Here is a 14,395-nt window from a genome sequence, read left to right as displayed (position 1 = left end):
TTTAACATAACCTGTGACACAAGGTGACATTAAAGTGGCAGACCGCACAAAACAACAGAGTGAAATATAACGGAAAACAGAGAGTAAACATAGATCATGTGCTGAGCCAAAGACAATCTTGCACAGAACATTCACTTGCACGTAGCACAACATCATACACACATACACTGTACACTAGCTTGCTTACACTTCACTACTCCCCCCCCCCCCCCCCCCCTCAGTGTCACTTATAATTTTTGTTGAACACTACGCTTGATTTGGATTGGGTGACAACAGGTCGCGTATTGCTGGTTTTGTAGTGATGGGCTCTAATGACCATTGTGGCTGCTCCACTGTGTGTGTTGGATGGCAGTTGCGCTTGTCATGCCTGTGGTGGGTGCAGCTGGCTTATGATTGTGGTGGTTATATGGAAGGCTGGCTTGTGTCCATTGACATTTATAGCAGTCAGTGTGCACATTATGTCAATGGCGAATGTTTTGTCATGCCTGCTAACTACGTGGTATGGTCCATCATAGGGTGGCTGGAGCACCTAGCACACCGTTCATGTTGGATAAAACCATAGTGACAGTCACTTAGCTTGTTGAACACAGAACGTGCAGCTCTTCGGCTGATCGCCTGGAGTCACTGGTCAGAGCTGTCATATCTTGTACGCAAGTTGTCTGCAAACTCTTATTGTCAACAGATTCATTTTGTACACTGGGAAGATGGATAGGCTGACCATACACGAGCTCTGCTGTAGATGCTTGGTGGTCTTGTTTCAGGAACATTTGTAGACCTAAGAGAATGATAGGTAGTGTCTCTGTCCCCTATTGCAAATCATGGCAATGCAACGAAGCTTTGAGCTGATGGTGTACATGCTCAACTAATTTGTTTGCCAATAGATGGTATGCTATAGTCCTCATTCACTTCATGCCAAGTAAGAGTGATGCTTTGAACATACAGGATTCAAACAATCTCCGTGATCCGCAGGGGTATGCTGAATGGGCAATCCACCCATGAAATAATGCGGTCGTGACAGTTTCAGTGGTTATATCGATTATCGGAAATACTTCAGCCCAGCTTGTATAATTTATAACTGTGAGGCAATAAGCGTATTCTTCCGATAGGGGGAGAGGTCACATGAGATCTCTATGGAAGTGTTAAAGTCATAGATTTGGAAAGAGGAAGCTTCCCAGTGGTGTCCTGACATGTCTGCTAATTTTATTGCATTGACAGGCCATGCATTGTCATGCAAATTGCTTTCAATCCCTGTCCATATGTGGTTAGACGAATGCTCACTTCTCCTTGTTTGTTGTGGTTCTTTCCCCTGGGTGTGACATGTCGTGCAGCAAGGTAATGGCCTGTTGGTGGGAACCTGGCAGTCACTAATAGCTATGTTCTATTATTGGCAACATCAGAATATAGCTGGAGAGCTGACGGGGGTGCTCGATGTGGCAGAGTTGCATGCTTGATGGTTGCACCAACAAATTATGTAATATATTGTCAGATTGTTTTGCTGATGTGACAGATTGATGGTAGTAAATTGACCATGGAATCAAGATGTCGAAGCTATCGTGGCGAATCGTTCTGTGGACGCTGGCAATAGGCATATATTAGTGGCTTTTGATCCATTACCAAAATAAACTGCTGTCCTTCAAACATGGGTAGGAACTTCTTGATGGATGCAGCTCACAGTTGTGTGTTGACCAGTTTTGCTGCGAGGGTTGCCAGAGTCCATTCATGTGTCGTTGTAGTGCAGCACAGATTGTAGAGGCAGATGCATCAGCCATCAGTGCAAGGTGCATTTGCAGTTCTGGTTGCACCAAGAGTGCTGCTTCAGCAATGGCAGTCTTTAAACCTGAAAATGACGTTTCAGCTTCTGGATTCCACTGAAGTTTATCCTTTGGTCTTGATATGCATTGTACGAATTTGTTCAGTGGCCAGCTAGGAGAGCGTAATTACGGACAAAGTGATGATAAAAGTTTCTTACACTGAGGAAGTGAAGCGTCATAATTCCTTGATTGTTGTAAGTAGTGGTAAACTAATTATTGCTTCTGACTTTTCTTCTGATGGCTGAATTCCATGAGCGTTAGTGGTATAGCTAAGAATTGAACTTCTGCTGCTCCAAAGATGCATTAGGGCAGATTAACAATGAGGCCATCCACATTTAAGTGGACAAAGAGTTTTAGGTGCGACAGATGCACAGCATGTGAGCATTATGTGCCCCAAACATCGTTTGTATGTATATAGCGATAATGCAAGTCACGTGTAACCTTGTCCATAAATCTTTGGCCCATATGATCGGGGAATCTCCCCATCACAACCCTTTCAGGTTTAGTGGTAAGTTGGCGTGTCAGAAACTGAACACAGATGAAGCACGAAAATAGGAAGAAGTTGTACTGAACTGTGGGAAAAAGAAGTGAAATAGAAACGGTGAACAGTATAACTTTAATATGTGCAATATTGAGTGACGTTAATGTTTATCATGTTGTGGTAGTACACTGGACTCTCATTCGGGAGGACGACGGTTCAATCCCGTCTCCGGCCATCCTGATTTAGGTTTTCCTTGATTTCCCTAAATCGCTTCAGGCAAATGCCGGGATGGTTCCTTCGAAAGGGCACGGCCGATTTCCTTCCCCATCCTTCCCTCACCCGAGCTTGCGCTCCGTCTCTAATGACCTCGTTGTCGACGGGACGTTAAACACTAATCTCCTCCTCCATGTTGTGGTAGTGTGGTCATCATGGTAGATTACAAAGGGGGAGGTCTGGGTTCAAATCTCCCTCATGCCCCATATTTTTATTTTATTTATTTTTTCTCAAAATTATGGAATGTCCATCTGGTCATTGATGTGTTTGTTCGCTGTATCCAGATTGTGTCATGGTATAATGTCCATTTGCATCAGCGACGTGTAATGAGGGGATCTCCAGATGTACATACCTCTTATTTGTTCTACACAGGTACCACATGTTATGCCTCTTGTATTCTATTTCGGAAATTTTGTCTCTTGAATTCATTCTGTATAACATTGTTCACACCCACTTATTTGTTGTTTTCATTTCTGTGAGAGCACTATGCGGCATCTCGTCTGCTCTCACTATTCATCACATGATATGAGTCACATGGTAAGAATGTATTATCGTTGAAAGTAAATGTGATGAACAGTGAGAGCAGGCAAGATGATGCATAGACCTCTCACAGAAATGTAAACAACAAAGAAGTGGGTGTGAACTATGTTGCAAAGAATGAATTCAAGAGTCAAAACTTCCAAAATTGAACACAAGAGGCATAACATGTGGTACTTGGGTAGAACTTGGACCATTCACTGTTTCTCTTTTGCTTCTTTTTTCCACTGTTCAGTCCTCCTCCTTTCTACTTTTATGCTTGATCTGTGTTCAATTTTTGACGGGCTGTACAATGGGCCAGCTTACCACTAAATCCAAGGGGAGTGTGAACTCTAACAACCCCAAAGGCATGCATACAGCTGTCTTGGGAAAGTCGTCTGGTGCCACAGGTATCTGATGAAAAGCTCTAACGAAGTCAAACATAGAGATTATGTTCTTACCACTGACGTTTGATGTGAAATTCTCAATGTGTGGTATAGGATACCGGTCTGAAATCTGTCTTGCATTTAGCAGTTGATAGTCTCCACAAGCAATGTAGTCATTTGTTTTTATTCTGTATTGCATAGAGGGGAAATGCCCAACTACTATTTGATTAATGGCAGATCCCCTGTTCTAGCATGGATGTGTATTACTGTGTAACTGCTTTCAGTTTCTGCAACATTAAATGATTTGGTACTGGGCGTAGTCAAAATGTAATGCACTGTGGGGTGCTGCACAGGAGCCAATATGGAAGCTTGACACATGAACTTGGGTGAACTGTTTCAAAAGTTTGATAAACTGAGAATCTCAAGTTATCACCTGGATGCCTGCTTCATCCACATGACCTACTAGTCCTGTACTAGTGTCAAGCAGTTGTCGATGGCAGAAGTCATGCATAACTTAATAAAATGATAGCGAACCTGCTCCTAGTACGGTACGTGTGATGTCTGCACAACAAACTACCACCCAAGCCTGCATTGTAGGCCTAGGTTTAATTCAGTCATATGTAACTGTTGTAGAGCCATTGGCATCACATTTATGAGGTGATGGATGGATAGACCAACACATCTGCACTTTTATTTATTAGCAACTGTAATTTCTTACCTTGGTTTGTGATAAACAATTGACAGCTGCCATTTGTAGTGTTAGTGGTCGTCATCACTGAGTTCCTGTTGTGTTTCACTGCTCACGAGGTGGGTACACCTACGTGCATCATACCCAAATTGGTGATGTTACAAACACACTTTTGTAGCCGAAGGTGCAAGTGATTGTGATCAGATTGGCAACTGTTGTTCGGAGTTCGCATGGCAGCTACTTGTGTGGTAAGTTTGGTGATCTGAGATTGTAGCACAGCGTAGTTGCTGTCTGGCTGCAGATGTGGGCTAACTGCTGCAACACACACAGATGATACATTTCAGATAGTTGGTCAGTGGTTTGTGTTAGTGCATGTAGATCACCGGTACACATGATTAAAATCTTTTGCGCGTCAGGTGGCTTGGCATGATAGCCAAATGCTTTGCAGAATGTCATTGCTTACTGTGTTGCTTTCCAACGAAAGTAATCAGTGCAGCAGTTGCAATGGAGTGCAGTCTCTGAACTCTTCAGTCAAGGTTGTTTTTCCAGTCTCTTCACCTAAGGTGTAAAAGTTATGTGATTAGAATGTTCTTAATCACTGGATGTCTGTCCATGTTCGATGGTGTTGATAGAATATTCTGCACTTCCAGTGCTATTTCTTCACTGAGTGCTGTCACAGCATAACTATATTTTGTATGATCTGCAGTGACTTGCACCAAGACAAATTAGCTTTACAACTGTGCGAACCATAGCATAGGGCTTTGCTGCCAGAGTGATGGTACTTTTACTAGGATGCTGTTTATCATCACAATAGAAGGTGTATCTACAACTGACACAGTACTTGATCTACCATTGTAGTAATACTGCAGAATCAGTAGGCTACAGATGTGCTGTCATGGAATGCAGAAGATGCTTGATGCAATTAATGTGCCTGCACTTAGTGCGACACAGTGCATTACAGAGTGCAAATGTATGTAGAATTTAACCCCTTAGTTAACCAACTGTTGTGGGTTAACAAAACTCACTTTTATTTGCTTTAAAATAACCCGTAACGCAAGATGATGATAAAGAGACAGAGCGAACAAAACAGTAGAGTGATAAATTATGAAAAACAAAGAGTAAACATAGAATAGCCTGAGCCAAAGGTGATCTTGCATGGAACCTTCACTTGCACGTAACGTTACACACACACACACTGTACACTAGCTTGAGTACATTTCAAACCAAAATTATTTGACATTGTGAGAATAATTTTAATTCTTGGTATGGCATGTATTTTAAGCACATTTGATTTCGATGGCTGTTTTATGCCAGTCATGTTGTTGTTGTCATGGGTCAAAACAGATACTTTTCTGAATACCTTATAAATCATTTGGTGCCCATAGGATTAGTACTAACGACAAATGAGAAATGCAGAGCTGCATCAGAGACAGTAAAGAAATGAATAGAGGGGCAATAAGTGTATACAGTGCTTATAAACATGCCGGCCGGTGTGGCCGTGCGGTTCTAAGCGCTTCAGTTTGGAACCGCGTGACCGCTACGGTCGCAGGTTCGAATCCTGCCTTGGGCATGGATGTGTGTGATGTCCTTAGGTTAGTTAGGTTTAAGTAGTTCTAAGTTCTAGGGGACTAGTGACCTCAGTAGTTAAGTCCCATAGTGCTCAGAGCCATTTGAACCATTTTGAAGCTTATAAACATACATTTTTAATGATAACTTTATGATCACCCTCCTTAAGTAACATTTTGAACAGAAGAGCTAACAGTGCAGCCATTCCATCTGAACTACAGCAGTTTTTCAGTGGGTAAGGTGATAAATTGGTTGGGACAATGTACTAGGAGGATTCAAAAACCTTACAAGGTTTTTCGTAGTTTCTTTAAAATGCTGATGTATTCTGGGATATGTCATTTGAGGCAGTTCATGACCAGTTTTCCATCCCATCCTTACTCAGTCCAAAGTAGTGTTCAGTCTTTTACTACAGGGCATTGAAATACAGTGTTACATCCCTTCTTTCTGTGTATGAGCTTGTGATGTGTAGGTGCTTCAGAAAGTCGTGCAGTTGTCAGATGCATTATTATGATTAGAGGAGCAAATTTTTCGAAGTGTGTTGCACATTATGGCCTCTGAATGAACAGGTTCTGTATGTAGAGAGCAAAGTATGCTTAATGTTGCAGCTTTATTTAAGGGAACTTCTTAGCTGCCAAGTTGCTTTCGTTCAACTGCAGATGCTTTCTTAATATCAGAGTTAAAATTTATGGAGATCTGGTTGTTTATGTTTGTTCCAGTAGTTGTGGAGAACCAATAAATTGCGGCACAGTGCTAGTGCCATATGATTATGATATTATTATATTCACAGAATTGTGTGTGATGAGATAATTTCTGGAGGTTGATTTGTATTTTATGTTGAGTATTTGATGTATAGAACCCTTTTTCTCCACTATTTAGTTAAACTTCCTAACCTGAAAAATTGCTTGCAAGAAAAAAATTTTTGTTTGATGAAGAGGTTGTCTTCCCTGTAAATAAGTACTTGAAAAAAATTTGTTTTCTGGCAGTATTAAAATAATGCTATTTCACCGGGTGTTTGCCTCCCAAAATCTCTTGTTGGTTTTGATTGTAGCTCATCCCACTATTATTCTGCGTGCTACACAAAAGACTAAAACAGGTGTCTTGGTATACATTAACAACATTGTGGGTTATTACAAAAGAGGCATTATAGCAGAATTATGATCACTTGGAATCAAGTAGTCAGAAAAGTAGTGAACATTTTACACACGCACACATCAGCTTCTGCCAAAGTATTTTTTTGTCCTTTATTTATAATTAGAAGGATTTTTAAATAAAATGAATAATCAAAATGATCATAAATGAAATCATTAATTATTTTATTTTATATGTGATGCAACTGTTCAAGACCAAATGAAAGGAGCTAAAATTAATATTGTGTAATATTAAATCCATTTGTTAGAGGAGATCTAAATATTAACACTGTACTGTTCACATTAAAAAGTCATTGCTGTTTTTCCAGTTATTATTGTACATGAACAGATGCAAGTTGTTCATTAGAACTTTTTTAATGTGTTTATTTGATGGAACAGTTTATTTGTCGATCTGTTTTAGTTAGGCAGCTGTTTCAGAACATCTAAGAAGCTATCAGCACTATTGAAATAATAGTACTTAGAGGTTACAGTATGTTGCCATATTCTACATTTTAACTGGTTGTATTGGATAAACTCAAATGCACATGCTAGTTCTTTCTGGAATATTGCTGAGGATGGAGTGTTTATATTGTTAAGGACTGTTGAAGTGAATATGTCTGTTAGTAGGAAAACCATGAATATATCAGAAGTTGGAGATGAAATTGTCTCAAAACTCATCACACAGTGAAAAGTTGAAGTTACTGTTGAAAGATGCGATTGTTCATTACATAGGCTTCTGACTGAGGATAATTTGATAGCAGTGGAATCTCTAATTTCTCGTGAAGTGGTGTTGATGGGTGAGGAAATTTATGCATGTACTGTCGACATACTGGCTGAAAAAAATATTTGTTACTGACAGACAAATCATTCATGAAAAGGAAAGCTGTGTTGCAGAACGTTTCAAAGAAATTTGACATACTAGCCCATCTGATGAATATGAAGCAGAAGGGCAAAAATAAGAGAGGCAGAATATCTCTCTCTCTGGATTATGAAACAAAAGTTGTAAGTTTTGCAAAACCTCATCCTACGTGAAATCTATGAACACTGCAACTAAATAAATAAAAAGCTTCATCCAATTAAAAAAGGAATATATATCCAAATGGTAAGAAAAATTTAAAAAATCGGTTTGATAAGTATGCAATCATCGATTCCTGGTCTTAGGATCATTTTATGGAAGCTAAAGAAAGCGATCAACAAGTGACTACACAGAGTTTGCAGCAATAGGCCTTGTTGGCACCAGGGCAATTCACAGAGTTTGAATTTAAAGCCTCTGAAAGATGGGTCAAGAAGTTCAAATGTAAGCATGGGATTCTTCAACAAAAACACAAAATTTATTTAAAAAAAAGAAAAAAGAAACAGCAACTATAGAATGACTACGAAGTCTTTCGCGATGCAGTCCTTGCATAAAAAGCCGACAAAGGGAATGCCACAGTGATCCTCAATGCTACCAATTATCATAAGGAAGTGGTCATATTATTGGAAGATGCCACATACTGCATTCTTAAACGGGATCCCACAGCAGCACTTAGTAGGAAAACAGGGGAGCTACTGAAGAACTCTGGCCTCCCAGAACAACTAGGTGCTATTGGGTCTCCTCCATATCGGTTGGCAAAATACTTAACCAAATTATTAGCACCTATAGTTGGCCACTGTAGCCATCATATTAATAACTCAAAAACGTTTGTTGACATTATAAAGCAGATAAGGATAGGTCTGAATGACATCATGATCAGCCTAGATGTGGTCTCTTTGTTTACAAAGGTTCCAGTGGAAGATACGTTAAAACTGTTGGCTGCTCATTTCTCTCCTGAAATACTGAAATTATTTTGACACACTTTGACGACCATCTATTTTTTGTATGGTGGAAAATATTATGAAATGACTGACGGAACAGCCATGGGTTCGCCACTGTCATCAGCCATAGCTAACTTCTTCATGGAGGATTTTGAAGAACAAGCGTTGAACAGTGCTCCCTTACATCCATCCTGCTTCTTCAGGTATGTTGACGACACATTTTTAATGTGGCCACATGGCAGTGAGGCACTGCAGCAGTTTGTTGATCATTTGAATGGTATACATCAGAACATAAGATTTACAGTGGAGGTGAAGAATGATGGAAAGTTACCCTTCTTAGATGTGCTGGTGGAGTGAAAATCAGATGGACGTCTCAGACGTTCTGTGTACAGTAAACTGACGCATACAGATTTATGTCTAAGCACGCATAGTTTTTACCACCCATCTCAGAAGAGAGCTATGCTGAATACCTTGGTACACAGAGCAAGGACTATTTCGGACAAGGATCATCTCAGCTCAGAGATTAACCATCTGACAATGGTGTTCATAAAAAATGGATATTCCGATCGTGATATCAGATCTACTCTGGCGAAGAAACCAAGGAAGGACGCTGTTTGAACAGATCAAGAGGACCAACACATAGCGCTGCTACCATTCTGTGGTGCAACGACCAGCAAGATCGCCAGAGTCCTGAGCCGGCAGGGAATCAGACCAGTCTTCCGGCCACCCAGGAAGATTAAGGAAATGCTGCGACCCATGAAAGGTAATCTTGGCCTGAGAGTACTGGGAATTTACAGCATTCCTTGAGAGTGTGGGAAAAATTATTTGGGCCAGTCTATAAGAACTGTTGCCGATCGCTGTGTGGAACATCAGCGTCACCTGAAATAAGGTACCTAGAAAAATCAGCGGTGGCTGAGCACAGTTTGCTAAATAAACATAAAATTTTATTCGATGAAACAAGACTACTTGCTCATGCTTCAAACTATTGGGACTCTTCAGGGAAGCAGTTGAAATTAGACTCTGTGAAAATAATTTCAACAGAGACTCCGGTTATGCACTCAGCAATGCATGGAAGCGCGCGATTGACAAAGAAAGAGCGCAGAGGGAGACTTCTTACATTCCTCGCAGTTCTCCGCCTGTTGCGATGGCTGGCGCTGCAAGCAATGCTGGATAAAGCGCGCAAACAAAATCTATGGATATAGAGGCAGCCACCTCAGTACGTGCCGGTTTCACCGTGACGTCATCCAGCCAATGAGAAGCCGTCCACTGCTTATAAAAGCGGAAGCCTCACCGGCCCACGACAGTCAGTTTTACCCCGATGAAGATGGCGGAGGTAGTCATCGAAAGCTTGGGATTTTATCCAAATTTGACGCGGCAAGTAAACGGAGAACTTTTTATGCAGAAACTATAGAAGAAAACTTGACATCTGCAGAGATTTTTCTCTAATTCTGTTTGAGAAATTACTACCCAAGGTACCTGTTCGTCTGCAAGAAGCATCTGGTAAATTTGGCCCTTGAGTTCAGCGAACAATAAACAAATATTCTCAAAAATATACAAATGTAATAACATCATCAAAATCTGTAATACCAACAAGATTATATATCAGCTTCCTTAGTAGTCAGCTGATGCTTCGTGTGGGGAGAGAAAAGTTTCTCTTGACTATTGACTCGTGTAGTGGCCAGACAAAGGCTGAATTACATGATGTTTCAATATGAGGAAATGTCACCAACTTGCACAGTTGAAGTAATTGTCAGTGGCAGTAGAATTCACCAACACCCATGTACTTTAAGATGTTATTTTATTTTATTGTGAAGGCCATCATTATTTGGATAGATGTGTGTGGGGCCTGAAGATGGCATAATGAAATGCCTAAACTGGTTGCCTTCACAGTACACTAAAATAATATCTTAAAGTAAATGGCTGTTGGTGAATTCTACTGACATTGACAACTACTTGGAAATGATTCTCTTTATCATGTGAAAACATGTGCCTTGCTTCTTAGAATGCGAATCTTTAGTAAAACCAATTTCTCAAAAATCTGGACTTTTGCACCGCTTTCAACAAAGAAGGAACCAGTAATCCTAACTTTCCTTTTAAATTATTGGATTTCTTGTGACTGAGAGCCTTTCGTTTTGAATTATAATTTTGAAATTTTGACCTCATCAAAGGCTTTGTTTACTCCTAATACAACAATTTTAAATTATTGGATTTCTTGTGACTGAGAGCCTTTCGTTTTGAATTATAATTTTGAAATTTTGACCTCATCAAAGGCTTTGTTTACTCCTAATACAACAAACAATTTTCTCTTTTGTTTTACTTTAATAGTTGTCTCAGATGTTAAACTCAGTTGCATTAATCAAATTATTTAGACCCAAGTTTATCTGCTTTGGTTCAATCATTTTTGAATGATGAAATTTGCCCTTTGTGTTCTGTCTCTTGTTTTTAATTGGTATGGACTCCTTAATACATTTACTTTTATTGAGACATTTATTTCTTGCTGCAGCTGACTAGTGTAAGTGGAAGAAATAGCAATTTTTGGAGACCGCTAGCTTTTCTAAGTGTTGGTTGACATGATCAGTTGCAGCATTGGTGGGTATATATTCTTTGACACAAATGTCAAAATGAATATTAGTGTTAATCATAGTTGTTAGTGTAGTATTTATAAGTAGTTTCCAATGTTTATTTCTCTATGTTGGTGTATACTTTCACTTGTCCCACATACCTGAAGATTCTCCTACTAGTATTCCTTTCACCGAATATTTCGGTCTGCTTATTTTTATAGGGTTTAGCATTTACCTTAGCTGAAAGACAGCGCTTAGGAATTCATGGGCTGATGCCTCCAAGATTCAAAACACAGGAAGAGCAGTTAGAACTCTGTAAAGTTAGTGTAGAACGATACCAGGAAGATCTGAACAAGTACTTGTACCTCATTGAACTGCAGGTGAGAAAATGTTGTAAAATAATTCTTTAAGATAGTATGACAATCTTTATGTGCAATTAACATTATTGTGTTATAATGTGTAAGTATCATTTGCTATGGATTTGTACGTAGAAGAAATAACTATTTACTTTTTAATATAGAAGTTCTGTGTGCATCAGAAAGAAAACAAACTTGATTTGTATTCTTTTTGTAATATAAAGTTAAATAACAGAATTAGCATTTTGTGAATTTCCAGTGCAAAAGACCATTATAAACATTATGAGACAAAGAAAGAGTGACTGTTTACCTGTTACTGAGTCAGTAATGGCTGGTTGTGTGTGAACAGTAATGTAGATAAAATAAGGTGTCCAATCTTGAGCATTCGCAGTTAGCTGTCCCATTGTCTGCAAAAGCCAATCCTTCTCATTAGACAGCGTTAGCGTAAATGACTCATCGTGTTTCAAAGCACTGTTTATTTACAAATGTATGACATACAAAAACAGGTGATATATGAAAAGATAGATACTCTTACAAATTTTCTGGTTCAGTTTACAAACATTTAGTGCATGTGCCCTTGGTTACCCAGCACACGTCCAAGCGGTAATCCATTTCCATCAGTACATTCACTAACACCATTATCATTGTCTGCCACAGCAACAGTGATGGGTTCATGCAGTTCTTGCAGTGTTGTTTACATTAAGGATACACATACTTTGTCCTAAGCATAACTCTACAGTAAGAAATCATATGGCTTGAGATCCGACCCCATGAGGCGTGAGAGCACCCTGTCCAGCAATGTAGCAATTGTCTGTTGAGAAAGGCAGAGGCGATAGTGAGATGGATTCTGTCCCGTTGAAATATGACTATTGAGGAGTCAGTAGTTGTGGCAACAACAGTAACTACAACATTTCTGGGTACATGGAACCTGTTACCATCTGCTTGATGAAGAAAAATGGGCCATACATCTGTGTCTCGGGTATGACGTGGAAGACATTCACGTCTGGTGAATCCCTATCCAACTCCACACGGACTTGTGGCTAGTCAATACCCCACACTCTCACATCGTGAAGATTCACATTTCCCGATAGACGGAAAATTTTGTTGTCACTGAATATCATCATCATCATCTTCTTCTTCTTCTTCTTCTTCTTCTTCTTCTATAGGTTGCTGCATTCAGGTACAAAACCCCAGTCGGTGGGCATAATCCTCTGGAGTCACGTGTTGTAACAGTTGCAAACAGTAAGGCTTGAAATGCAAACACTGCTGCAAAATGTCCCACACTGTTCTCTGTGGAATGCCCAGTTCACAGCTTGCATGAATAATTGAAGTTTGTGGGCTGTGCCAAAGAACTGTGTTGTGCACCTCTGTGTTGTGTGCTGTAGGATTTCCTCCGTAACACGTGGTCACGCGATGCCTTTCCTTTTAAACAGGCCACCAGTATCACAAATCTGGTGGAAACCAGTGCACAATGTTCTGGTTACCAGGTGCAGTATACCTGTACCTGTGTATGAATGCACACTGAATATTCATATCCAGTGGACATTTTGCATACCCTAACACACAAAAGCTCTTCTCCAGCATTGCTGCCATCTTATAGAGTGCTGTCACAGGCTGCCATCTCGAAGCATGTGAGCAACGAGGCAGACTTTTTCAACTTGGTGAGTGTGTATATCTTTTCATGTGTCGCTAACCTTTGTATGTCAATATACAGTGTTATGAACCCAATGAATCATTTAGACTAACCCTGATATTGCTCTTGAAATGTATTAAGTGATATCTCCTTTCATATACCATCTATACAGTTTGTATTTTCTTTTTACTTTTATCTAACTGCCCTTGTCTCAGTCAAGGGACCACCAGTTTCCAGTTTGTTGCAATATTTCTTGTGTCAAGAACAATCAGAATGTAATAACTCATGTTTTTGTCACCTAGTTTACAGAATTAATATATAGAATTCGGATTTAGCCCATAAACTTTATTGCGCACATCTCTGCAGTCAGTTACTATTTCTGTTTGCAGAATGTCTGAATGATATTGGTATATTGCTTCGTGGAATGGCTGAAAAAGACCTGTGGTTGAAACAGCTTGGTGTGATAGGATTTAAACAGTGTGCTGTGATAGCATTTTCCACTCTAGGAGATGTAAGCATTAATTAATGCATTGAAAGCATTTACGAGAATAAAGAGTAAAAATAGTGGTCCTCTGTCTATTGAGCTGCAGAGGTGGTGATTTGTTTTTATTTTCTTGGACAAGGGCGAACAAGATAGATGCAATCTGTGTGGCGTGTATCAGTCCATCTATTGTTCATTTGTATGACCACACAGTATCACACGTTTTTGTGCATATTGTAATGACCTGATTGGTCTTTCCTGCTTTTTTCTGTAAGGAAATGGGAGGAAGAGGGGGGGGGGGGGGGGGGGTTGCGTCAGTAGAGCCATTTGTGTTGTCTGATCAAAATTATTTGACAGTTGAACAGTTGACACCTGTCACTTACCGGTGCAGTGTTACTACATCAGTTGCTGGATACTGCTCGGTCACAGGTGAAACCCAAGCACGGCAGGTCACTCCACAAATGCTGTTAATGTGTAATGCAGAGCAATGTTGGAAGTAGCCACTGCAAGGTATAACAGAAATGCAAGGTACTCTGTTGACAGCTGATTTTAAGCAACCAGTGACAACTGCAGCAGACAACATGTTTCGTAGCCCTGAGTTTAAACTAGCATCCTAACATAACCACAACCTGGTGATCTGCAATGTATCTGGGAAAACAGTGATCACCATTCTGCGACAGAACTAAAATCACGATCATTTTGTTCATGGTAATTACAGCTAA

General features: G+C 39.9%; 1 protein-coding gene across 3 annotated transcripts in view; it reads left to right on the top strand.

The window, feature by feature from the left end:
• LOC126457142 (NADP-dependent malic enzyme) overlaps positions 1-14,395 on the top strand; it is a 70,572-nt gene that overhangs the window by 13,916 nt on the left and 42,261 nt on the right. For all 3 annotated transcript variants that reach the window (XM_050093211.1, XM_050093213.1, XM_050093212.1), the window contains exon 3: positions 11,425-11,583. In XM_050093211.1, coding sequence (XP_049949168.1) covers positions 11,425-11,583 — 159 coding nt within the window. The remainder of the gene's footprint in view (positions 1-11,424; positions 11,584-14,395) is intronic.

Source organism: Schistocerca serialis, chromosome 2 (genome assembly GCF_023864345.2).
Source record: "Schistocerca serialis cubense isolate TAMUIC-IGC-003099 chromosome 2, iqSchSeri2.2, whole genome shotgun sequence".
Lineage (NCBI taxonomy): Eukaryota > Metazoa > Arthropoda > Insecta > Orthoptera > Acrididae > Schistocerca > Schistocerca serialis.
This window is presented reverse-complemented; position numbering and strand designations above follow the sequence as displayed.